Raw genomic sequence first — 25,791 nt, 5'->3', positions numbered from 1 at the left:
TGATTGGTATGCAACGATCATAAAACTCCATAGGCACATCTCCACTTCATCCACCCAGCAATAAATCTATGAGCAACATCTTACTCAATTTCTTTGGTCTCATGGAATTATTGACTCAATCCATCAAAAATTATCATTTTGGAGTACTCGGTTAACAATCTTTAACTAATTCCTCATTTCCGCTCCTGTTACTAATAAAATTGCATTCCATATACTCTGTTTTAATCTAACAAATTTTAAAATCTCGTTAACTCATCCACAACCAACATAAAAAGATATGAGCTCAATGATGACCCCTGATGTAAGCCTATAGTAATTTAAAGAAAGCTGCCACACCCTGGAATGACAATTTTCCAACCGCAATACAACATTGCTTGAATTACTTCCTGAAAAGGCATCTGAAAAAAAAGAAAAAAAAAAGAAAAAAAAAAAAGAAGCTTCTCTAAGAGCCTTCAGCTTCTAGTTTGTTAGAAACAAACCATCCAGAAGGTCCAGACATAAAATTTTGCCTTCAGCTTCATTGTCTTTAAAAACAGTCCTGAGGGTCCAAAGATGTGCTTTTATTTATTAGTGATACAGCACAGATGTGGGTCAAAATTCACATTTATATTGCCAATACGTAGTGCACAGCTGATATGTCCCAATAAAAATATCAGTTATGGACCAGCAGATGCATTCTCTGATACTGATATTTTGAACCTTCCTCACAATGGAGGGACCCAGGTTACCAATTGAAGATCCATCCAACTCAATTTCCAAAGACCAAGTGATGGGTGCATCCCACTACATTTTCACCTTTGATCCTTCCTTTTCCGGTATCAATTATTGTCCTTCGATCTCTCAATAATCCAACATTAACACACATAGGAATTCTTTTCTAAAAAGAGTTCATTTGATGATGCTAGTCTTGATGGTTTCCACTACCATCTCAAATGAAAATAAGACATGAATATTGGGTTGTTCAGTGACTGGTGGCGTGCACAACAAATATTGAAATTAACCTACCTTGGTTAAAGGTGAAAGTATTCCTTGTTTTATATATATATATATATATATATATATATATAATGAAGAAGGCTTGTTGCTTTTCCAGTCTGAAAAATATTTTTTCCTAGTCAAGTTAAAGCCCTTGAAAGAGTGGCATGACGAAACAGGATTCATGTAGCCGGCTCCAATTAGTTGGGATAAAGCTTAAATGATGATGGCAATGATGATATTCTCGAAATCATCTTACTTCTGAAAAGGCAGTTTGGCGCATACATTCAAGAGAATTCATCAACAACTGAATCATATTTTAGCACCAAGTGGTAGGAACCTTCTACCCAAGGTGCCAGTCCTGCTGCAATTACCTAGGCATTTACACTTCCTAATATTTTGAAACAAACACTTCCCCACTCCTGCTTGAGCTCCATGGAAGTAGATTTAGTATATTCTTTGCTTGATGCATGTCGAACAAACCAATCATCATTTAATGTAAGTTGGAATTCCTCAACTGTGTTATGAATTTGGAGAAAGAACTTTAATACTTTTAATATATGCGTGTTCTCTACAAAATCATCAACAGCGCAGCCAGGAACAAGACAGCTGGTACTGTAATGGAAGTAGCAAAAGAGAAAAGAAACCTCCAAGCTTCACCATACAGATCAATAGAAACAAAATTAGACTTCAAGGGCCTGTTTAATTTTCTGTAAATCATGTGAATTGGGGGTAAAAACATAATTATGGTTTTTCGCAAGTGTTTGGAAGGGAGGTGGAATTCTGCCTCGAAAATCGGGTGAAATTCAAATTCGCAAGATGTGTTTCAAAGCCAAAACTCCATGTGCCCCACCATGACGTAGAGTATTATATCCATGCCATCCATTCTTTTTTTTTCTTTTTCTTTTTTTTCTTTTTTCTTTTTCTTTTTTTTTTTTTTTGCAGATCATTTTAGGGCATGATCCCAAAAATGAGGCAGATCCAAAGCTCAAGTAGACCACACCACATAAAACAGGGGGGATTGAACAATAACCATTGAAAACTTCTTGGGGGCTACAGAAGTTTTCGGTCAAGCTGATATTTGTGTTTTCCGTTCATCCATGTCTGTGTGATCTCAAATAAACATTATGGTGGGCCCTACATAGGTTTCAGTGGTGGGTGTCATTATCCCCACTGTTTCTTGTGGTGTGGTCCACCTGAGTTTTGGATCTGCCTCATTTTTGGGCTCACGGACTAAATGATCTGGCAAAATGTACAGACAGCATGGATAAAACGCATACATCATGGTTACCTATTATCTCAGGGCCTTGTTTTCCTCAGGACATACCAAAGATGTCAACATTTTACATATGATTTTACAAAGTAATAAATGCTAAATTCCGGTCAAATTCCATGTAAATACAGCAAATCAAACAGGTCCTAACTGAAGGTGAAGAGGCAGGACCGAAGTTTTTGTCCCTACTCCCATGTCAATATCGCAGAGGTTAATGACAAGCCAGGGAGGGAAGAATGCATGCATACGAATCATTTGTGACCTTCCTTTGTCTGTCTAACAACTTCAAGTACATGGTATTTGAGTACTCCTGTCAAGAAATGATGATAGGAATGAAATTAATGCATTTCTCACCCATGCTCCATTGCAGGACCAACTTCTAAGCTCCAGTCGACCATGTATAATAAAGGGAAATTTCCATCCAAAATTTCTCCAATATAAACACCAAGATCCTCCAATTTAATAAATCATCATTGTCATCAGCATCAAAGCCTTCCTAACTAAATGGGGTCAGCTACTAGGCCGCAACTCAACCCAACCTGAGTTCCGGTAGTCAAGGCCCTCAGGTTGGGTTGGGGTTGGAAAACACCAACACAATTTGAATTCAGGTTGAATTTGGGTTGAGTAAATTCAGGTCAGGTTGGCAATAAATCACATTTATTTGTGTCGGGTCAGGTCGAGTGTAGAGGTCTTAGGTTTATGTTTGGGTTGGGCACCTCAGTTTGGTACTCAGGTCGGGTTGGGTACTCTTGAGGTAGGGTTGACCCTCAACCCAACCCAATCCGCTCGAGCCACACCCATATCAGCGACACAAATCCTGCAAGGCCTCAAAATCTTTATCCCAAAAGTTTATCAAAGCCTTATACCAACTTAATTCATTCTTTAAATCTTTTGTTCCACACCAGAAGTTTTTCCAATCTTACTTGCACCCCTTCAAAACTAAAAAGCACACATGTTAAGACGTCATTCATGAGCATGACTGCAGTTATTCAGCAGAAGGGCTGCACCATGCAAGTGACAATATTGAAGAATGAGGCCTTTCAGAGAATACTAACTGCTGGATTCAAGGAAATGATGGATGGCTTAAAACATCAGTTACTTTCTTGTGACTGTCCATCTCATTTCTCAAATTCAACAATTATAATCATTTGGCAGGCCTGATTTCTCACTATGGTGACATCTGTGATGGGCCCACCTGATGAGTGGCTTGAATCTCACATAGATGTGGGCTGTTCACATGCCTTTTTGAGTAAGATGTGAGAGTCAAGTGATGCAAGTGAGACTAGCATCCCTCTAACAAAAATTGGGCAAGTATCATAGATGTACCTTCATTGACATGCCATCCCGTTCATCACGCTTTCTTTCTCGAAAGTCATCCTCTCTTCTACGTTTTGCATCGTCTTGTGAAACTAAACTCTCCTCTGATCTTCTCCGCTCTTTCTCTGCATGTCTAGGAGACAGCCTCTGGACATGTCTACTACTGCCGACCCTTCTATCATCTTCTTCATCTCTTCGGCTAACACTAACTGACTGAGGAACCAAATTGGGAGGAAGAGGCGGTGGAGGCGGCAAACTCTGCCCATGAAAACGATCATCAAGATTCTCGTTGTAGCGTGATTTATTCCTGTCATCTCTATTTCGGTCATCCTTAGACTTGTCACTTGCCCTATCAAAACTCCTTTCTGTCCCTCTCTCTTGCATTCTTTCAATTGAACGTTCTCTTCCATACCTTTCTATTGACCTATCCCTTGTCTTCTCGACAAGCAAGTCTTCACCACGGGACTTATCGAGACGTTCCAATCTCTCCTTATGGTCTCTGTCATATCTTTCATTATTACCCTTGTCTTTTGATCTATCCAAAAGCTTATCCGTGAGCCGATTGTGATTCTGATCATCGCTTCCAGACTTTTCAAGATCTGCAATATGAGATTTGTCCATTTGTCGTGGGTCAGCGGTTCTGTCTCTACCAGATAATCGAATCTCCACACTCTCCCCATCATTTGCATCAGTATCACCCTTTCTGCGTTTGTTCAGTCTCTCTGGTTCTTCGGCTGGACTAGTTCTCTTCTGTTGCTTATCTGCAGACTTGGAAGCAGTGGAAGAATCATCACGAAGAGGAGATTGAGCAGGTCTAGAAGGTGGCGGCCGTGATACCTCGGGAATTTCAGCATCATCCATATCTTTTCCAGAAGAGACTCTAAGTTCGGTGGATTTAACAGCTCCACTCTCCATTCTCATGGGTGCAGTTGGAATCTTAGAAGAAACTGAAGATGTACCACCATTGTTAGTAGCTAAAGAAGCAGAAGCTGTTCCACCTTGCTTGGATTCAGATTGATGAGCAGAGAGGTCTTTGTCGCCAGAAGTAATTGGACCAGCTGTTCGGCTGACAGATTTTCCAGTTTTCAAATCATCTTTCATCAGCTCCTGTTTTTGTTGTTTTGTAAGAGATCCAGCCTGCACTGAGCGTTTGGTCTGAGGTCTTGCCTGCTAATAGAAAAAAGAAAGGTATGGAGTTATAAGAAATAAAGTTGAAATAACATAAATATAATTTAATAGTTAATGTTGGCGGAATGCTAATTGCACGTCTTGGCACCCAAGTTCCCACAAAGCCGTGTGGCTGACGTTTACAACATCCTGACCACTCGTCCAGCAGTCCTCGCCATATATGGACCAAGTCCCAAAAATAAGAATAGTGAATGTTCCCGAGTGCTTGAATTGAGAGGAAAAAGAAGAAGAAGAAGAAGAAGATGAAGAAGAAATGACCACAATCCAATTTTGGCCCTGCTTTGATCAAGCACTTACAGTCATCCATTTGACCTGATTTTTGGACATGGCACATACATGGAGCGGTGACTCAATGCACATCCAGATCTTGTATGTGTCTACCATATGTCCCCATGGGAATTCGCAGGAGCAAGTCATTTGCAAATAGCCTTACTAACAAAACTATCCCATCCTCAGTTGCTATCATACACCAGAAGTACATTCATACAATCATATAATTAGTTCCGGACAAAGGCATAGAAAGAGTTGCTAAAAGTGCACTCTATCATGGTAATGTGGCTGACAGTGTAATTACTTGTCACATCTACTGCACAATATAAGAACCAATTCAAGCAAGGCCCAATTTGGTTCACTATATCACGCTATACAACTTTTTTTATTTTTCAAAATAGATTTTACAAATTAAACTACTCTTAGAGAAATTTGGACACACTTCATCTGTCTAAAACAATGCACTTTAGCAGTGCCTCCATAAAATTGATTGGTCCATGCACTATAGCAGTTTCACCTGCCATTGTTTCTTCGAAGATCACATTTCCATTTGCACCAACTAAACCCTAAAATAAGTAAAATTAGCTAAAATGCAAGATTGCCCGTTAGATCAAGTTAAGAAGAATAGGGCAGGCATCCAAAGAAAAGAAAGTGAAACAGAGTTTGAGCTTCTAATTTCCAGTGGACTCCGGGCTTGTATCTTCACCCATCACCCTGAGGTGGATCTTTCTTGGTGAGAAACATTTCAAACCATTTCTCTAACATATAAAAAATCAAGTCAACACTGCACCTCCTGCCCAAGAGGCTTGCACCAAATTGCAAGTGGACCTTTAAATATCTCACTTGTAATTGATACAGAAAAGTGAGAGAAAGGCAATCACTTGATAAGGTTCCATTTTCCATGCTGCTTTGAACTCCAAGCGGACCTTGTTTTGGCATAGCATTTCCACCAACCACAATTTGGGGCGTACATTTAAGTGATACCTTAATCAAGCAAGCACCAAAAACGAATGTTGCTTTCCCAGCTCAAAACAACTACCAACACAAGATGGATTTTACTAACAGAAACCATACCTCAGAATCTACAGAAACCTTTTGGACGACCTTGGCCATATTTTCATCTGATTGGCCTTTTGCATGTTCATCTGAAACCTTTTGAGTTCCAGGTCTTGAAGTTCCAGGTTGTACTGTGGAAGGCAGTATTGAATGGAAATCTGCCCCATTTGCCGATGCCCCACCCCTTAATTTTAGTTGTCCCGAATCAGTTTTCATGTGTGTGATGCTTTCAGATCGTTCCGGCCTTCCATCTGCAGGTTTAGTTCGTGGTATCGGATCCTTGACAGAAATCAAAGAATCAGGAAGTTGAGTTCCTACACCGGTATTACGAGACCCGGCATTCTCATTCTGAGAATTATTCAGGGCAGAACCATTTGACATAGGCACCATATGACTAGCTAAAGATTTTGCAGGTGATGCAACCGGCTTCAAATCAACATGGCCCATGCTAAATTCTTCTTCGGAAATCCATGAGCTCTGCAATTTTGAAGATGATAGAAACTTCCATTAGATAAGAGAGCAACATTCACTGCCACATTAATATCTAAAAAAGAAACAAGCAAGAAAAGAGAAAGAAATAAAACACACTCAACACCAAGAGTTTTTATATTGTAGTTCGATGATAGGTGTGACATTCCAATGAATAGTGTTAATTTGGCTTCAAATTTTACCTTGCGTGCAGCCAAAGCCGCAGCCACACCTGTAGCCAAGACCTTCAGATCCTCTCTCTCATCCCCTTTAATTTTAGCTACCTGTAAAGAAACAGTATCACATACAGAATAAATGATGATGATTGTGGCAGTAAGAGATCATATAGTACAAGCCTTGGTAGTGTTGCCTTTCAATAAAAAATAGTTCAATAAAAATTGAAATTGCTTTTGTTTACCCGTTTTTCAAGATTGATCCCACTCTTCCGTGTAACAGGGAAAACACCCGAAATTTTTGTCAACAATATCAGTGCATTCCGTATTTCCATGTATTCAGCTGATTCCAAGCACTGAATGAGTAACCGAGTAATTCTTTGACTCCATTTCCAGTGCACCTACCAGGAAAATGGGAAATTGTTACAATTTCTATGGTTGAAACATTAAATTACATGAAATGATTAGAACATGGTTACCAAAAAAGGAATTCAAATCAAGAAACACTACGGATGTTTGAAGAAAATGGAATGGTAGCCAAAAGCATATGCATTTGTCTAGTAAGATGATGCAGGACAATTAATCACTTGCTCTAAAAGCTCAAATTGTTAGAGCATGGCGAATTAATCATTTTATCTCATAGCCCAGGCCCCACATCACATGGGTTAGGACCTCGGCCGAACCCCCCTCGTGGGCCCCAAATCACATGGGTACCGCCTCACATGGGCCGCCCACCCCGAGTGTATCCCCGCATCCCACAGGTTACCCCACTCGAGCCCGGTGTGAAATGCATATTAATCACCCCCGGTGAGGAGTCTCAAACACAAGACCTCCCCCGTGGGCCCTAAATCACATGGGTCACCCACCTCGAGTGTGTCCCCGCATCCCACGGGCTACTCCACTCGAGCCTGGTGTGAAAATGCCCTTGCATTAATCACCCCTGGTGAGGAGTCTCGAACACGAGACCTCCTTTGATACCAATTTGATGCAGGACAATTAACCACTTGCTCTAAAAGCTCGAACTGTTAGAGCATGGCGAATTAATCCTTTTATCTCATAGCCCATGCCCCACATCGCATGGGTTAGGACCTCGGCCAAACCCCTCTCGTGGGCCCCACATCGCATGGGCTAGGACCTCGGCCAAACCCCCCTCGTGGGCCCCAAATCACATGGGTACCGCCTTACATGGGCCTCCCACCCTGATTGTATCCCCGCATCCCACAGGCTACCCCACTCGAGCCCAGTGAGGAGTCTCGAACACGAGACCTCCCCCATGGGCCCCAAATCACATGGATCACCCAGCCCGAGTTTTTCCCCGCATCCCACAGGCTACCCCACTCGAGCTTGGAGTGAAAATGCCCCTGCATTATAAGAGGAGGTAATGCTTTTATTCTTTGTATTGATAACATGATTTTATTAAAAAAGCAAAGCAAAAGAAATACAAACAGGCCAATGCCAAACACCAATTACATCAAAGGAAAAGCATTGGACACTTGCGACAAATTTGGGTAACCCCTTTCCTGGATAATAAGTAAATCTTGGAATTAGCTTCATGCGTTAAGAGAGGAGGTAATAATTAAGAAGCCATATGAGGCCTACTCTGGATATATCTTAACAGCTTTGGAAAGCATTTTGGGTGGTTGAAGTCTGACATGTAACTAGTTGTACGAAAAACTAGCACAACATACATGTTAAGCACAAGGAAACACTTAAGAGAATCATCTGTGTCGTTTATCAGAGTTCAAAAGAGGGACTAGAGGGGATCCGTTTCCATGACAAACATACACAAAAATGCAGCCTGTCAATTGAAAATGGTGAATACTTTGATTTGTTCCTATAAACCATGTCTTAGATGGAAAAGGTAAGACAAGAAAGCAATCCAAGAGAAAATATCAAATTGGATAGAATGAAAGATCCAACGCCAAAGAGAACTAAAGAAATGCAATTTACCTAAAACTAAAGAATCACCTGAGACTTGCCCCATCATCAGAGGGGTGGCATGGACAAGAAAGGTTCTAAATATTGGTTTTGGGGGCATACTGACCCAACCCATAACCAATATTGTACAAGTCCTATCGGGCTACCAGATAGCAGACCCATATCCAGTTTGTCAGTTTTTAACTGAAAATTACTTAAAAATCAGAAAGAAAAAAAAGAAAGAAAAAGGGATAAAATTGTAAACAAATTTGGAGTGTGTTCATTAGTGTATTAGATCCCTCTTAGACAATATAGAAACAAAGGATAGCATAGTACAAACATAAGTCAATGTTTCTGTGCAAAGCACAGATCCCCAAAAACCATTTGGACCATGGTGTGCCGTAAAGGCCGTTACGTAAAGGTAACGGTGGCAACCGTTACGTGTTACAAGGTCGTAACAGCCATAAAAGCCATTATGGAAAAAAAATGACCCGTAATTGCCGTTAACGGCACGTTACGTCCCCTATAAAGGCCATAACAGCCCAGTAATTTTCTGTTATGGGGTAGATACAGGTTTTCCATACTTTTTAATCAACATTACGGGCCAAATACAGGTTTCCAGGATTATTTTTTTTTCAAAAAAAATAAAAAGACCATAACGGTCGTTACAGGGGCCATAACAACAGTTACAACCCGTATCGTAAAGGTAATGGTGGTCGCCGTTACAGCCACCGTTACCGTTATAGAACACCTTGATTTGGATAGCTCTGAAGTTTGAATATAGATGCTGATCTAGATAAGTTTTCTGTTAGTCAACATAATCCTACCTGGCCAGTATCCTCAATTGAAATATATTCTTTTCAGTTCTCATTTTCTTAAATAGGTAAGATGGGTCAAATCCAAGACCTCACTGTTGAATGCTCCCTATCCACCATTGATCTACAGGTTCACACCTTTCATCTGCACCTTTGATGTGTAGCGGCTAACTGATCAGGACCTATCCACAGATCCAAGGGTGTCCCACGAAAGGATTGATCTGACCATATCCATCTGTTGATGCAATCACTTGAGTCTCACAGATAGCCATGTCTGACTGCACAACCAGGCTGTTTACCATACATCAGACCCATAATGGATCCCTTTCGTAGTTTTTTTTTTTTGGGTTCAGAACTTTCTTGGAATGGTAGGTTAATAGTAGGTTTGTCGGTTAAAGAGTATAAATAGAATTACAGACTATTATGGTTAAGCAATGCCTTAAATATTGATATTCCAAATGACATTGCACCTTCACAATGGGAAATGTCATGGAATATATCAGGAAATACTGCAAATATTGGATAAAGTTTTGCAGTCCGAGTGAAACTTAAGGACAATGGTAGAATTTTCAGGGAAACTTCGTGAGACATTAGAAGTCACATGATTACAGACATAGAACTTCAAAACAATGAAAAAAAAAACTATGCGTAATAGTTGTTAACATTTAGGGGACAACTATGCGTTGTTATCCGTGCACGCACATATATTAGTCCTGGTCTCCTGCGCACCAGTCCAGAGACCTTATTTACATTCTTGAGTTGTGCTGGCTGAAGTGGGCCTCACCGTGATGTTTAAGTGAAATCCACCCCAATCACCAGATGTGTCATCCCATTTTAGCCCTAGGGCCCAAATATCAGCCCGTCCGTGATTCGGGTGGGCCATAAAAAAAGGAAACAATTGGGAGGGACACCCACCCTCGATTTGTATATGGCCCATTAAGATGTATAAGAGAAATCAATTCCGACCATTAGATGTGTGATTACAAATTATGTCTTGGGAAAAAAAAAAATGAAGTGTGATTCAGGTGGGCCATACCAAAGGAAATAGTTGAAGAGACATCCGTCCTTGAATTTTTTTAGGGCCCACCATGATGATTATGTGAAACCCATTTGAACTATTAAATGTCACAAAAAAATTAGGGTTGAGGCCCAAAAATCAAGCCCATCCGTGAATAAGGTGAGCCACACCAAGCAAAATAGTTTGGAGGGTGGGCGTCACCCTGCAGTTTGTTTCCAATTGTGTGGTCCACCTAAATCACATATGGGGCTGATATTTTAGCCCTAGGCCTAAAATAGGGTCATGCAGTTGATGGCAAGAGTGTATTTTTAAAAACCACCATGTTGGGCCCACTGCCACGACCCATTTCCTAGCTAAATGGCCTTACATCATTACATAAAAGCGCCAGTGACTAAAGCCATTTAGCGAAACTCATGTAAGGGATGTGAAGCTCAGCTAGCCCCACCATCATGAATTTCTAAATTCCACCGACCATCAGTTGCGTGATTCCAAATTAGGTCAAAGGCCAAAAAATCAGGCTGAAATGTGATTCAGGTGAGCCATAAGAAGGGAAACAGTGGAAGAGAGGCATCCACCTCAGATTTTTTTTTTCAGGGCCCACCGTGATGATTACATGAAATCCACTCCAACCATTACATGAAACACTAAAATTTAGGGACAGGGCCCAAAAATCAGCCCTATCCATGATTCAGGTGAGCGATATGAGAGGAAACCCCTTCACACTATTTTCACTCGTGTGGCCCACCTGAATCATAGATAGGGCTGGATTTTTGGGCCCTTGACCTAATGTAGGCTGACGCATCGGATGCACAGAATGGAGTTCACATACACATGATGGTGGGGCCTGCCTGCACCAGTCAAAGTAGGCAGATGCTCATTTCCCAAGATGATAAAAACAACAAGCTGATTAGCAAGATATTTTTTGAGTTCCAGTCAGAAACACTTAAAATCATAGGTGGAAAGGATTCTTCTAAACTTCTGATTGACAGAGAACTCACTCTAATAAATTGGCTGAACGTGACTCGCTGACTGTTTGGGTATCTGTAATAAACAGCAAAACCGGGCATGTTCCCACATTCTCGTTCATAGATTGACTCATCACTCTGAAAATAAAGGCATTTCAAAATCTCAGAGCAGATTAATAATAATCTTTGTAACAGATATTCAAATCCTCAAAACATATCTTGGCCCAGTTAACTTTATAATTATCAAGAAATCATCATCCTTCAGAGGGGGGAAAAGAAATGAGACAAAATCAGCATCCAGGATACAATACCTTCCAATGGTAAGCCATCTTTAATGTCTCATATAAGAACCTTCCAAGTCTGCCTGCTTCAAATTCAGTGCAGCAGCAGATCATGGGCTGTAAGGTTTTACATATGAGAACATCAATGTGATTGACAGTGTTGAAAAATGGTGTGCCGAGAGAATGTAGAGTGTGCACAAACATCGCACAATAAACAGCATCTGGCATGCTGAAAATGCAGCGAGGAAAAATACAGCGCTGAAGAAACTCCATGTTGATCTTTAAAGTATCAGGGCAGGAACTAAGCCACTTGTCCTTCTCACGAGCAAGTCGTTGACGCACAGACGCAACATTTTCTTCATGCTTCTGGAGTTCGCCAGTCAACCGATCTAATAACTCCTGGATTCTTTCCTTCTCTTTCTTTCGTTTAGTAATTGCTGAATTTGAGTTATCAGAAAGCTCTTCTAGGGCTTTAAGAGCAGCATGCTGCTTGGCAATTTCTGATTCGTATCGATTTCTAGGAACATAAAGATCATATAAAGTAAGGCCCCAAAATGTAGCATAGAGATCGGGAGACAGGCTGTTCCAGGCTTTTGAAGGTAATATTGATCGAACTGTATCAAGAAGATCTGACCACCTGTAGATGTAAGTATGTGAGATGCATACATTTTAAAACAAATTAAGTACATGTATATGTATGCATGCACATGACACAGTAATCAGCACATTCACATGTGCAGGCAATACACATGCATGCACTCCACCTCATGGTGAGGGGGTTGACAGAAGCAAAGGAAGCAAATGACAAGAATCAAATTGCAAATCTGAAACAAAATATTACAGGATAGGCTTTCGAGGAGAACCAAGATCAAGAACCACTGTAGGGTATGAGATCAAAGACTCGGAATCCTTATCTGAATTTAACATATTTGCCTCCTCAACAACATCAGATGGCCAGAAAACTTCAGAACCACTTGAACTCTTGAAGAGCCTCATTACAGGCCGATATATTAGAAAAGCCACCTGGATGAGAAATAAGAATCATGCACCGAAACCTGATGATATAGGTCACTGCATTATATGCCCCCGCAACTACACACTTCACTATAGTATGTAAACAATACATGGAAGTTGCATCATATTCACAAGGGGAATCTATAAGAATGCCTAGACAAAGTACTATTCTGGAGTTGGAAATCGCAAGTGAATCATAAATCTGGTAAAAGAAAAATAGTAAAGAGAAACGATATTACAGTCCATGCACCATAAAGTTCTATAAAGTTCCCTTCCCACCATACAGGTGGCAAGTGTGTGAGACAATCAGGACAGTTGATCTAATGGGCCATCATGTGGATGACCTATAGACCAAAAATCAGTGACTGGGCAGATCGAACCATCAGATTGTTGTAAGTTTTCCCTTTGATGAGTTGCTCATTTATTAACTATCCTTCACAGGCTACTCCATAAGCTCACACACAAGTGCGGCATGTACAATAGAGACATTTTGATGCCCACATTGTGGAGCTCAATGAAATGCCTGTCATAATGATCTTCCATCCTAAAAGAACATGGCAGGAATATTAAACAAAATCCATACCTCTGGATCAAGGTGGTATTTATGAACAAGGTCATCCAGTGGGGGAATCAGCTGAGCATAAGCTGTAGCGGGAGTTACTGCACTATAAAGGAATTCCACGTATTGAAGGAGGGTGCCATGGCATCGATCGAACTGCTCACTAACCATCTTAATGTATGGTGCATCCGCATTTGTGACAACCCTGAAATGCATATAACCGTCATTTTCTATTTTCATCATTCCACTAGTGGTATGGTAAGAGCATTGTGGTGGTACAAAAGTGTCTACAATATGAATCACTCAACCAGGTGTTCTAGAATCCAAAACCACCACTTCCCCATGAGGAAAAAGAATGAAGCAAAATGCAAAAATTAAAAATTAAAAATAATAATAATAATAATAATAATAATAATAATAATAATAATAAAAACACCAATTCTATTTGGGAATCATTTAACAAGTAGAGCTGTTCAGCATCTCACATGGAGCGGTGTTGGGCTATGAGCAATAAAAGAGGAATTGCCAACTTAGGTTCTTCCTTTGGAAGCAATGAATCCCTTAGCCTGTTTGTGGATTTAATTAATGCCTGCAAAAAAGCAGCAATAAGTCATGCCTGAAGGCTTTGCATTAGGAAGTCAGAGGACATGATCGGAACAATATTTTTACAATATATAATCAGGTAGAATCTGAATCAGTGCCGGTATAGAGATATTGAATTTTTATTTTTATTTTAAAGGATGCAAAGAAATTCATTAAAAGCAAAAACAGAAAATACATGAAAGGAAACAAAGGAAAAGAAAAGATAAACAGAAAGAAGAGAGATTGAGAATTTTAAAGATTTCATTCAAATAAAAAAGCTAATACTATTAGAATGACTTCACATAAGGAGTTATCCAGGGCCCCTTAGAATGTCTGCATTTAGTTGGTTAGTGGATAGGGACAATGTTCTCACCATTAATAACTTCATGAGCAGGAATATGGTTATCCCCAGTGTCTGCATTCTTTTCCTTCAGAGTGAGTCAATCCATCATCACTTCATTCGTTGCAAGATTGTGGGGGATATTTGGAGACAGCTTTTCGGGCATTTCGAGCTTAGACTGGGTTATGCCGAGGCGAATTCAGGTCTTCTCTAGATGCAACAATGGGTAAAAGATTGGTAAAATTAAACGGTCCATGGGAATCTTGCTCTTCTAGTGGATAGTGGTTGATTTGGTAAGAGCAAAAAAATAGAACCTTCTGTATGCTAGCAGAACCAAAAGAGGTCACTTTCCAGAGGGCCGGACACAGAATCGTAAGTTGGACGATGGGGGTCAAAATTTTCAGCGCCACAGTACAGAGGAATTAGAAGAGTTTTAGGGGGAGGCTTTGGCCTTGCATGTTTAGATGATTCTTCATCATCCATGATGGTTTTGCTGCCGCCCTCTTGTTTTCTCTCCCTTAAATCTGTGGTGCTATTCAAAAAGAATAAAAAATGCTCCATTTTCATTTTCTCACATTGGAGTCCTTTTCCCAACTTTTCATCCCTGCAGCTAATTGGCTTCATTGAGTGACATTAATTTACAACAGTTCTGTGTAAGCACCAATGCATGAGTGTTTCACCAAAAGTCTGGAGCATTTAAAAACCTAAAAGCAGGATAGATGTTTGTCCATCATCTAATATTTAAATGCCCAAACAGATATAGTTTATATGCATGCTTAGATTCTGAATGTCCGGTCATGAAAAGTAAAGTGAATTGAAAACAGAGGTTCATCCATGGTTTCCGCTTCCAACCTGGGCTGATAGCCTTGCCCTCATTTTGTGCCCTTCACTTGTTCTTGGGTTCAGAGAAGCTCTGAAAGCATCTTCTGGTATAGTTAATTCCTTGAAATCAATATGTGCCACTAGAGAATGATAATTTGAGGGTGATGCTGAAGCTAGATATTAGGGCTTTCCATTAATTTTTAATGTCTTATCAATACCAAGTCCAACTCTATATACACCAATGGCTGCTTATAAAAATGACAGAAACTGGCTTTTAATGAACGAGTATATGGTTTTTTAGTGGCAAAATTCTATTAAAATGGGAGCAAATATTAGAGATCAACACTCAAGCAAGCTATAAAACAGCACCCCAAAAGGAATTGACATCAAGAAAAATCAGCAAAGGGCGTGAGCACCAAAGCCCGAACAAGCACACTTCCAACTTGCCTTCCACAATGCCCAGTTGGGCACTGGAATTGATCGCAAAAACAACGATTATTGGGCTCGATCCATATCAACCTCAAACCCGCAACGGGATTGATTGTCCGCCAGTGCCTCAGCATCATATCATAACATTGTGCCGCCAATGAACTAAAGAAATCTGAAAAGTAGCATTTTCCACACTGAAGCCCTCAACCTCACCCACCTAATTGGCTTTCTCCAGCATCCTACCAACAGCCTCTGCCACGACTACAAACAAAAACATAGATAGCTGATCAGCCAAACCATTTACCAAAAACTGAATACCGAGCCAATATGACGCATTCAACCATTTTCTCCAAGTTGTGCAGCAGCCAAGGTATTCAATAATAGTAACAGTGGCCATAACATCCAGCCTTGTGGTCGTTACAATATGGGCAGTAACAGTCAATTTTCTTTTACAGGAAGAAAATGTATTGGGCACATATCGGACCATTACGGGCCCGTATCAGCCCATTATGGGCCATATCCCATTGTGGGCCCAAAATGTCATTACAGGGCAATTACGGGCCATTTTTATTTTCAAAATGGCAATTACAGCCCCATATCACGTAACAACTCCCACCATTACCATTACATCATGTAAGCACCTTTTCATAGAAATTCAGTCTCCTAGAACAGAGTTAAAGAGCCTTTACCCTCTATTCTTCTCCTGTCCAATATCAAGCTACTGTTCCTATTAATTCTCAACCTCTCACTTGCAATATCGTAGATGGATTTAGTATTTTTATCCCCCTCCTGTAGTCAAACTGCCCTCAATCTTGTCGCCACTTGATTTCTTCCTCCCTAAGATGATTCTCATAACCCAAGGAAAGCTTACTCCTCAAGGCTTTATCTTCCTCAAATAGTGGACACCCTTTTTACTCAATATCAATCTCCTGAATGCCTTAAAGCAATGAACCAATCTTGACCTCACGGGAACCCAAAACCTCCTTTTTCCAACTGTTGATTTTAGATTTCAACATTCAATATTCTCTAGGAGAAAACAAATTTATTAATTGTTGATAACAGAACGTTTATCAGGTGTCACTTAAACGAGATTACATATATGATATTCCTAATTCAACTTCTACTTCAACTCTTACCACTTCCCATAGCATCCAAAAAGGGACTCAAAATCTTATATGCCTTTAGATGGACAGAGGAAGGTACTTCATACCTTTTTTTTCTATGATTTACCACATTAAAATTTGAGACTATACCATGGCTGCTATCCAAGAGCCTGAGTAAAAGGAGGAAGCTTGAGGTCCTGTGTGCAGTCAATCAACAAAACGTTTGCCAATCTCTAGTCAACCTCAAATTGCTAGGGGAAGGTGAAGGTGGCAATGATGATGATGATGAGCCACATAATTAATAGTGGATAACAGTAAAATTTTACACTGGGTATGTAATTTTTATTTTTTATTTTGAAAGACAGTGGGTATATAAAATGAAGTATATAAAAGATCGAAGTTAGGCATAATGCTAGACAAATTTTACACTGGGTATGTAATTTTTATTTTTTAATTTTGAAAGACAGTGGGTATATAAAATGAAGTATATAAAAGATGGAAGTTAGGCATAATGGTAGACAAATGCATGTACGCACCTTATTATTTCTAGTTATCCCAAATGAAGTAGCTTGATACCGTAGGGTCTCACTCCCTGCCATGGAATCCAACTGTTCCTCTGTCATGTTCTCAGTGTACTGGACATTTGCCATTTGCTGTATCAGCTCCTGCATCAGTCTCACTAATCAGAATCCATGAGGGGTCTAATTTTTTGTGCAAAAAATTCTAGTAAATAGCATAATCTTCTAGCCTCTCAAAATACCTGCAAGAGAACAAGCTCAATTCCTGTCCCCTTCTTCAACTGATTAACAAGATATTGGAAAAGACCTCTTAGCTCCATTGAAGGGTACTTCTTACACCTACAACAGACGACAACTCCAGTGTTAAACGAATCTTCATAACTAATATGCCAAAATTGCTGCTTGTTCCCACCTCCATTAGTTGCATATAAACATTGGGTAATGACCTAGCAAGCAAGCTCAGCCCCATATCTAATCTTATTAAATTTATTCTTTACATTCTCTTAATGACTTTATCATTTAGAATGACAGAGAGACTATCTAGTGTCTATTTAGCATGTCTACACAACATACAGGCTTGATGTATACAGGATGACCAGCAAACTAGCTTCATTAAGCTGCAGAGTATGCCGTTTCCATGTGGAATCTACTTTAATCATCGTTATGTGTGAGACAGGTTTTGTTGTGCTGATGAAAGTCATTTACAGCAAAGAAACAATTAAAAATGCTCAATTCAAGTCGATCCTTTGAAAAGGCATGTCTGGAGTTTGGGTTAAGAAAACTTACGGAAGCATTTAAAATAAAATAAATAAATAAATAATTTTTTAAAAAAAATTAAAGGTAAGTGTTGCACAATGATGTTTTCTTTTACTGGTTTTCAGTTGTTTGAGAACAAAAGACAGAAAGTTATGGACCATCTGTTGGTTCATAACTCAAAGGCCCAAAATCAGGCCAATACAATTCAGGTGGGTCACACCACGGGAAACAATTTGAGAGGGGATACCCACCATTGGTGTGCATGGGGGGTTTTGCAACTCAGGTGTGATCCAGTGAAAATCAAGGGTGGGCATCTCCTCCCAACTGTTTGACTGTGCCATGGACCACCTCATTCACCGATGTGGCTGATTTTTGGGCCCTTGGGTTTACTTGATGTGACATATCTAATGGATGGGTTGGATGCCATTCACACATCATGTGGACCCCACAACTGCCAAGTACCACCATAAGCTTATGGTGGTACCAATACCACTAGAGCATGCCTAAATGTGGCATGCGCGCACGCACATATCAAGAGATGCTCAGCTGGTTGGACCGCTAATCTACCATCCAACTAGCGCGCGCACACACACACACAATACGCCACTTAAGTTAACAGTACATACAAGTGGCCCCAAAAGGAAGCAAGCGACTGAAGCCAATCTGACAAATTGAGGCCATCATCTTTTAACTTCTCGCGTCCACCTTGTGCCAAGCGTTCAATGACAACATATTCCAACACATCATATTCCAACTGCAAATGGGAGGACACAATTAGCAAAGCTCAGCAGTCAGCACAAGTAAGAAACCTGAATTTGGGAGTTTCAAATATAAACCCAGACTTTTGAAGGGAAAAAAATACCCAAGAAGAATGAAGAAAGACACTTAACAAACAACACGAGGCTAAAGAAGTTTGTATCTTGCAAAGTAGTCATCTCATCAAAAAGAGAATCCGGAACAATAACATAACTCATTTAGCTGCAAATTAGTGGAAAGCAGCTAAAACCAGGATGAAATATCATAAAGCCTAAATCGAATTATTTAACTTGTGACTTATCCAAGCAATCCCAATTTAACTTGTGACTCAGCTCCAGAGCCAAATTTTTGGACCAGTAAAAAGTAGTCAGATGCCTAACCAACGTGGAAGAAGGTAGTAAGAAAGGACTTGATGACCTATGGTTTATATGAAGGTCTAGCCCTTGATAGAATCGAATGGCGAAACAGGATTCAACCAACCCCAAATTGGGATAAAGCCTTGGACGATGGTGACAATGGAAAGGGCATTCACAAGGAGGCAGATTTAGGATGTAGCCAATGGTGAATCATGAATGCATCAATCCAAGGTATAAAGAGGGTGCTCCTGGACTTGGATGTGAGGTGGAGATGGAAATCAGTCAAATCACATATGCCTGCACAAGCATGAAGAATTTCCTAACCAGAAGTCTTGCCTAATGCTTGAATACAAACTTGGACCAGACCTTGCATACTAGGAAGAAGATAGAAGTAGATGCAGGTTTGATGAATCGAAGTTCAAAGTAAACCATTCTAGCACCTGGAGAAGCAAAGAATAGGTGGTTCAGTAATAGGATAGTTGCCTAGTTCAAAATGCTCAAAATTCTCAGTTTATTTGGTAGCACATTGGTAACAAGGGTATACATGAAATGTATTGTTCACCATTGGCATCATCCTTCTCCGTCTGGCATGCTTTATTCATTCTTTTGCTCCCACCCAAACTCCTAGACCTCAAAAATAAGTATAACCATTCATAACATCTTAAGCTTACATATGGAAAGGCCCAACACCATCATCAAGGACACAAAATACGTACAGATAAATGCATGACTACAAACTTTCTTGCTTAACAGCTACATCAAGCAGCAAATAGAGCATCACTGTGCAACAAACCATATTATTGTGTAGGACGATTTTCCGGAAACTAAAAGGATATAGAAAATGTCATATGGGGAAAACCATACCTGAGTCAAATACTTGAAGGCATCTACAACAGGTGTTATCATATCCCTATATGCCTCAATCTACAAATCAAGGTCCACAATGCATGTATAAGTTATCTTCTGGATGAAACATACCTACTAATCAAGAACAAGGAATCCTAACCAATAGCTCTGGAGAAAAGATAAGACCTGATGAACAATAGTGCGAAGTACAGTCATTGGATTAGCATGAGCTAGCTTCGCCACCATGCGACCCAATTGCTTTAAATTTTCCTTTGCTAATCTTTTTAAGATCCTTCTAGTGTCCAGCTGCATAGTAATTAAGTGAAACAAAAATTTGACTGAGAACATCTGAAAGTTGCCACAGTGATACAAAGCATGGATCAATAACGAATAGTGTTCAGCTACCTTTGCAGTTTGCCTTGCTGCCAAAACCATCGGAATCCGCTCATCATCTTTTTCCCACTCACCATACAAACGGTATCGTGCCTACAAGATTCAACCAAGAAATGTCTTTATGCATTATAATCTCAGATGCAAAGAAACAAAGAGCACTGATGAAATTCCAACCTCATATGGAAGAAGACTCATCAGTTCCCATATCTCCTGCCCAACCGCAGGATTTGCAGGAATTAGTTGCAGAGAAGGAAGTAAGCAAGTTCCCAGAGCTTCCTCAACCCTTAAACGAGCTTCTCTCAGTTGAGGACGAGGATCTCGACCCACACCGTCACCTGATTCAGGTAAAATTGCACCTGAAGTACCTACAAGCTCTAGTGCAGAGAGATAATACCCTCTCAACACTCTACACACCTGCCCATTTGAAGTTGAAGATGGTCATTGCATGTGGTTAGACAGTAAAGTTAAAGTGCTAATGTATGGAATTACACTGGATACAGGAAAGAATCCAACAAACCTTCTGCAGCAGTACAGCATCACGGTAGAGATAAGGTCCAGCAGAAGCCAGCATCTGGAAAAGTTCTCTTGGAAGATCGATGAAAGAGCTCTGGGGCAATGACAAGGCCTTTGACTCCATGGGATCAGAACCAGGTCCTAACGACAACCCAAAGCTTCGAAGATGTGTTTCGCAAACAGTAGCATATGCAGAAGAGATGGACTTCTCAATGATCCTACAGGCGCAAACAGAGTATGATATAGAAAGGATAAAAAAATAAGTATTCCCAATATCATCGCTTTCTTATTGCAGGCGTCACCAAAAAAAAAAAAAAACCTATTTTCATAAGTTTAATAGATTAATTTGTGATTTATCACAACGTGCAATAGTTCAAAAGCTAAATCGAGTGGTGAAAGTTGCAGAGTTAACTAAAAATTAAAGCTTCAGGTTCCAAAAAGTGCATAAGTCATAAAGTACTCAAAAATTTTCTTGAACTTTTTATTTACCCAGGTTTTTACAATGGAACCAGATGAAGCTTTTTCAACTAGATGAAGGGTGTGATTGATAAAGCTCAGGTCTCTTTGGTCTAGCTTTTTGTAAGTTTTGGGGCATTGATATCCCATCGTCACCCTTCGTTCTTTTCTAATAAGATTTACATAACCACTCAAAAAAAAAAAAACTTTTACAACTTGAGGGAGTGGTAATTAACTCCCTTTTTTTCAAAGATTAGTAGTAAAGAACTCAACCAGGACACCAAGATCCATACCTCAACTGGCAGACTGAGTGGAGATACCTCGTTTCAACACTTGAGGTCATGGTATCGATCCCTAGCGGGGGTGGCTAACATGGAGTGTGTGTACTGACATGGGTGTGTACTAACAAGCTAACCCAAAAAAAAAACCTCGACCAGGACAATGGAGAAGTCATCTGATTTGATTTTACGATTCAGAGAGCATAAACACTCAGAAGTACTCGCGAACAACTTTCAAGTTGAGATTGGTCCTCATCAACTGTCTCAAGTTTCTAGATTTTAAACCTTGGACAACCAGGAATCTTTTTTTATTTTTTCAAAAGATTACCCAGATAGATATTTACTGTAGATATCCAAAGCAGAGAAACAGTTTAGCATCAGCCAGACCACAAGACAGGCTAAGGAAAATACCTAAATAAGCGTTCGCAAATTTGAATATGTGCAACAGGACTGAGTGGGGAGAGACGCTCAAGCATTATGTGTGCATGGCACCTGAAAAGGCAGTAAATAAAGATGTAAGAAGCAAAGTTGGAAGTAACGACACAGGATATGGAAGAAATATTCTGCGATTTTAAAGGGAACATGAAGATGATTATCTTATTACAACACCACTGCCAGAACTATAGTTGCCGAAAGTGGGAAGAAATGACTGAAACAGTTATTGGTGCATAGACTACAAAGAAAAGAGCAACACACTATTCATAAGAGGAAACACAGAAAAGCGAACACATAATAACAGAGATAGGATAAAAGACTATACTTCCATTAATTCAAGTGTTATGTTTTTCCTAGTAACATTGACCCGTAAATAGTTCATCTGTACATTAAAAGATACCAACATCTAGGGAGAAGAAACAAAACCACAATAAGATTTGAGAATTGTGTAAGACAATCAATTTGTTACCTGCAGCAGGTTTGGAGACTCCAAGCTCAGGATAGTGGCTAACCTACTAGTAATGATTGTGCCATGTGAAAAGGAAAGAAAGAAAAAAAAAACATGGGCAGTTGGTCTCCATCCAGGTTGCACTCCTGTAGATGACTATATTGAGAATTTTTTCTACAAAGATTGCTACAGTGCAGTAGGGCCATCTAATTACCGTAAACATGAAACAAAGTTCAAAACTATATGTCCAGTGATTCCAGTTACATGAACATCAACAATAAAATGTCACACAGTTAGGAATCAAAATGGGGGCTCTCCACTCACCACAAATAAATCCAAAGGCTTGATGTTTTTAGACCTTAAGTGAAGTACGAGATCTGTAACTCAAGATGCTTTTGATCCTAGAAAGACGACTGACAGTTCAAAATTGCACCTTCCCACATTTGGAATTTAAATGCCAATAGTTGTTCCATGGGCAATCTGGGCAAAACCAGCATTAGAGGAGCTGTTAGGGACAAGAAAGGTACCATCCCTTTGGATTTTTCTGGGTCCGTTGGGAGACAGATATAATTTTGCAATCCTGATGGCGATTGAAGTGGGTATTTCCCTTTTCAGATGCAGTAGGGGGGGCCTCATTATGGAAGGAGATTCTAAAAATTATGTGTGGCTGCTGTGGACTCCACCTCCATTTGGAAGAGAGTTTCCTTGGTGAATGAGATCAAGTCCATGTCTGCACCTTTGCAAATTTCTTTTTGTCGAGTCTCAAGAGAGGCAAATGATACCTGTGATGTAGCAGCTAAGAATTCCTGAAATCAGTTCTTAGTATTGGACCATTGGTAACCACAATCCATTGCCTTAAAGAAATGCCACTACTGATCAATTAAAAAACAGTCACACTGCCTGGATATAAACAGTAGAAAAGTAAGCATTTACCCTAGAAATCACACCGCTCAAAGATTGTCAGGATCGAGTCTCTGAAGCTCCTCCTCAGCGAGTCACGCACTATTTGAAGTTGGGCATGACTACCACTTGACCGAGAACTTTTGAAATTCGCCGTCCAACGTCAATACTATCTGATGGTCCAAAATATCCTCTATCTCCTCTCTGGGTGTGGGAAGGGTAGATATGGGAGGTAGAGGCTGGGAAGATGGGTCGGGAAGAAGCCATGAACCAAGGGAAAGGTCTGGGGAATCAGGATGGTTCGGTGCAAGGCTGGACAATGTATCAGTGGTCCCCTGAAATGCAACTAGATCCTCCACATTAAATGTGGAACTAATTCTCATGGGAGGTGGAAGATCTACCACATACGCATTGAGACTGTTTCGTTTTATAATTTTGAATGGTCAAGCGCTACGCGCATGTAATTTACGAATGGCTCCCTGAGAGTACCACTCTGGCCTGATGCAGACCATCACAAAGTCCCTTACATTGAATTCCTTGAACTGTTTATGTTGGTCTGTAGAAATTTTGTAATGTTCATTACTAGTATTGATCTTTCGCCTGATTTCTTGATGCAATGAATGAATGTGATGTGCAAAGGACTCTGCAGACTTTGATGACCTATGGGACAGAGACATAGGGACAACATCAATAGGCTTCCTAAGAACAACATCACACCAAAGTGTGGCTTTATATGATCCAAACTGAATAGGAACAAGACCGGTGCGAGACCACACTAGAAGTTTCATCAACCCAAGGGCTTCAAGCTTCAAGCCCAAATGGCTCACAGTGCCAGTTGATGCCACGTTGGTACAACTGCCACTATCCACGATCATCTTGCAGCTCTTATCACCACATTTTGCGTAAGTATAGAGGGTCGTGTTGCGGCGCCAATCATCATTATACTTTACTTGAGTAAAGGAGCGATGCACAACTACAAGGGTTGCAGACTCTTGCACTCCCTCTTCTCCATCACTAGGAGTTTTTGCTGGCTCATATTCTTCTTCCTCACCATCACTTTCTGGGTGCACTATTTCTACTTACCCATCAATAAGGAACACCTTGGTGCCCTCTCTCGTGTCACACTAGTGGGCAAAGTGACCAAACCCCTGATATCTAAAACACCTAGTTGCATCACTTTTACGCGAGCTAGACCCAACAACTCCTTTACCCTTATCATCCTTGGGCCCAAATTGAACACTACTGGAAGGCTTGTATTGATATCGAGTGCTAGGCTTAGCCCCAGAAGGGTTGGCCTTAGCGCCAGAATCGCGAGGCTCAAACCGCCTTTCCACAGGTGTTTTGAGGTATTATTCGACCTCCAACACTACTTGATACATCTGTTCAAGAGTGTTTATGTCCTTGGCGAGCAACTGTCTCCTAATGTCAGAACGGAGGCCCGTCTTAAAACGAGCAAGAGTGAGTACGAGATCCTCATCAACTTCACACCGGGTCAAGTACTTTTCAAACTTCTCAATATATTCAGCCACACTCATGGAATCTTGTCGAAGGGATTGCCATTCTTCAACCAACCTCAAGTGATAGGAGAAAGGGAGGTACTTTTCCTTAAGAGTTTCTTTCATTTCTCTCCAATGGACTATTGGGGCCTCCCTCGACCTTTCTTTATTTCGCTCCACGGTAGCCCAAAACCTCTTTGCTTGGCCCACAAGCTTCATCTTGGCAAATTGGACTCGACGAGCATCCGACATATTGTACCACTCAAAATAGTGGTTCATATCCGCCAACCAATCTAGAAAAGCTTTAAGGTCCTAATGGCCATCAAACGTAGGGGCATCTACTCTAACTCCCTGGAGGAGTTGCGCAACTGGGTCATAGTAATCATAATGCCCCTCGCAGGATGGGTGCATGGGTGCGCGCCCATGACCAATTCCTCAACTACCTCCATTCCTTCATCTATCCTCATGACCACCTGCCTGAGATTGGGCATCTTCCCCAATGGTGGGGTTTGCCCGGGCGGAGGTCTCTAGTTGGGTGACGCATGCATTAAGTTATTTAAAGCTTTGGTCAATACGTTGTTCCAAGCGCCTACCCAAAGACTCAAACTGCCGGGTTACATTGTTCATTGACTCTTGCAATTGCTCCATGTTTAGTGTAGGGTGCAAGCCAAAACCACGACCAGTGCATGTGGACATACAACTACTCACTCAACTCAAAGACCCTCTAATACACTATATGCATCTAAATGGGACTAAATGATCCTATAGGACTCTATATGAGGGAAACTACACAATGCTACTAAAATTCCAGCAACATAACTGCCCAAATAGTTCGTTAGCAAAAAATTCAACCATGAAAATTGGGGATTTTCTGACAATAGAAAATTCAGCAATCCATGTTGTGAATGATGGGTCCTAAACAGCCCTATATGATGAGACTTGATGCAAAATAGACATGAATAGACAAAACCCTAAACATGCAATGCATTCCCCTATGAAAACCCTAAGCTCTGATACCAAATTTGATGCAGGACATGAAATTAAATATGACATGTAAGATTTCAAGCTTTAGATC

General features: G+C 40.5%; 1 protein-coding gene across 5 annotated transcripts in view; it reads right to left on the bottom strand.

Moving 5' to 3' along the window:
• LOC131251596 (THO complex subunit 2) overlaps nucleotides 1-25,791 on the bottom strand; it is a 105,759-nt gene that overhangs the window by 3,456 nt on the left and 76,512 nt on the right. For 4 of the 5 annotated variants that reach the window (XM_058252413.1, XM_058252409.1, XM_058252412.1 and 1 more), the window contains 18 exons: nucleotides 21,849-21,929; nucleotides 20,708-20,921; nucleotides 20,365-20,604; nucleotides 20,203-20,283; nucleotides 19,984-20,103; nucleotides 19,816-19,875; nucleotides 18,466-18,593; nucleotides 17,326-17,422; nucleotides 17,102-17,230; nucleotides 13,775-13,878; nucleotides 13,314-13,494; nucleotides 12,558-12,739; nucleotides 11,747-12,353; nucleotides 11,469-11,573; nucleotides 6,966-7,121; nucleotides 6,751-6,831; nucleotides 6,098-6,556; nucleotides 3,575-4,735 (listed from right to left, as the gene is read on the bottom strand). In XM_058252413.1, the coding sequence (XP_058108396.1) occupies nucleotides 3,575-4,735; nucleotides 6,098-6,556; nucleotides 6,751-6,831; nucleotides 6,966-7,121; nucleotides 11,469-11,573; nucleotides 11,747-12,353; nucleotides 12,558-12,739; nucleotides 13,314-13,494; nucleotides 13,775-13,878; nucleotides 17,102-17,230; nucleotides 17,326-17,422; nucleotides 18,466-18,593; nucleotides 19,816-19,875; nucleotides 19,984-20,103; nucleotides 20,203-20,283; nucleotides 20,365-20,604; nucleotides 20,708-20,921; nucleotides 21,849-21,929 (4,186 nt within the window). The remainder of the gene's footprint in view (nucleotides 1-3,574; nucleotides 4,736-6,097; nucleotides 6,557-6,750; nucleotides 6,832-6,965; nucleotides 7,122-11,468; nucleotides 11,574-11,746; nucleotides 12,354-12,557; nucleotides 12,740-13,313; nucleotides 13,495-13,774; nucleotides 13,879-17,101; nucleotides 17,231-17,325; nucleotides 17,423-18,465; nucleotides 18,594-19,815; nucleotides 19,876-19,983; nucleotides 20,104-20,202; nucleotides 20,284-20,364; nucleotides 20,605-20,707; nucleotides 20,922-21,848; nucleotides 21,930-25,791) is intronic. The other variant, XM_058252411.1, reaches the window with a different exon arrangement.

This window comes from Magnolia sinica, chromosome 7, assembly GCF_029962835.1.
Source record: "Magnolia sinica isolate HGM2019 chromosome 7, MsV1, whole genome shotgun sequence".
NCBI classification, from domain to species: Eukaryota; Viridiplantae; Streptophyta; class Magnoliopsida; order Magnoliales; family Magnoliaceae; genus Magnolia; species Magnolia sinica.
This window is presented reverse-complemented; position numbering and strand designations above follow the sequence as displayed.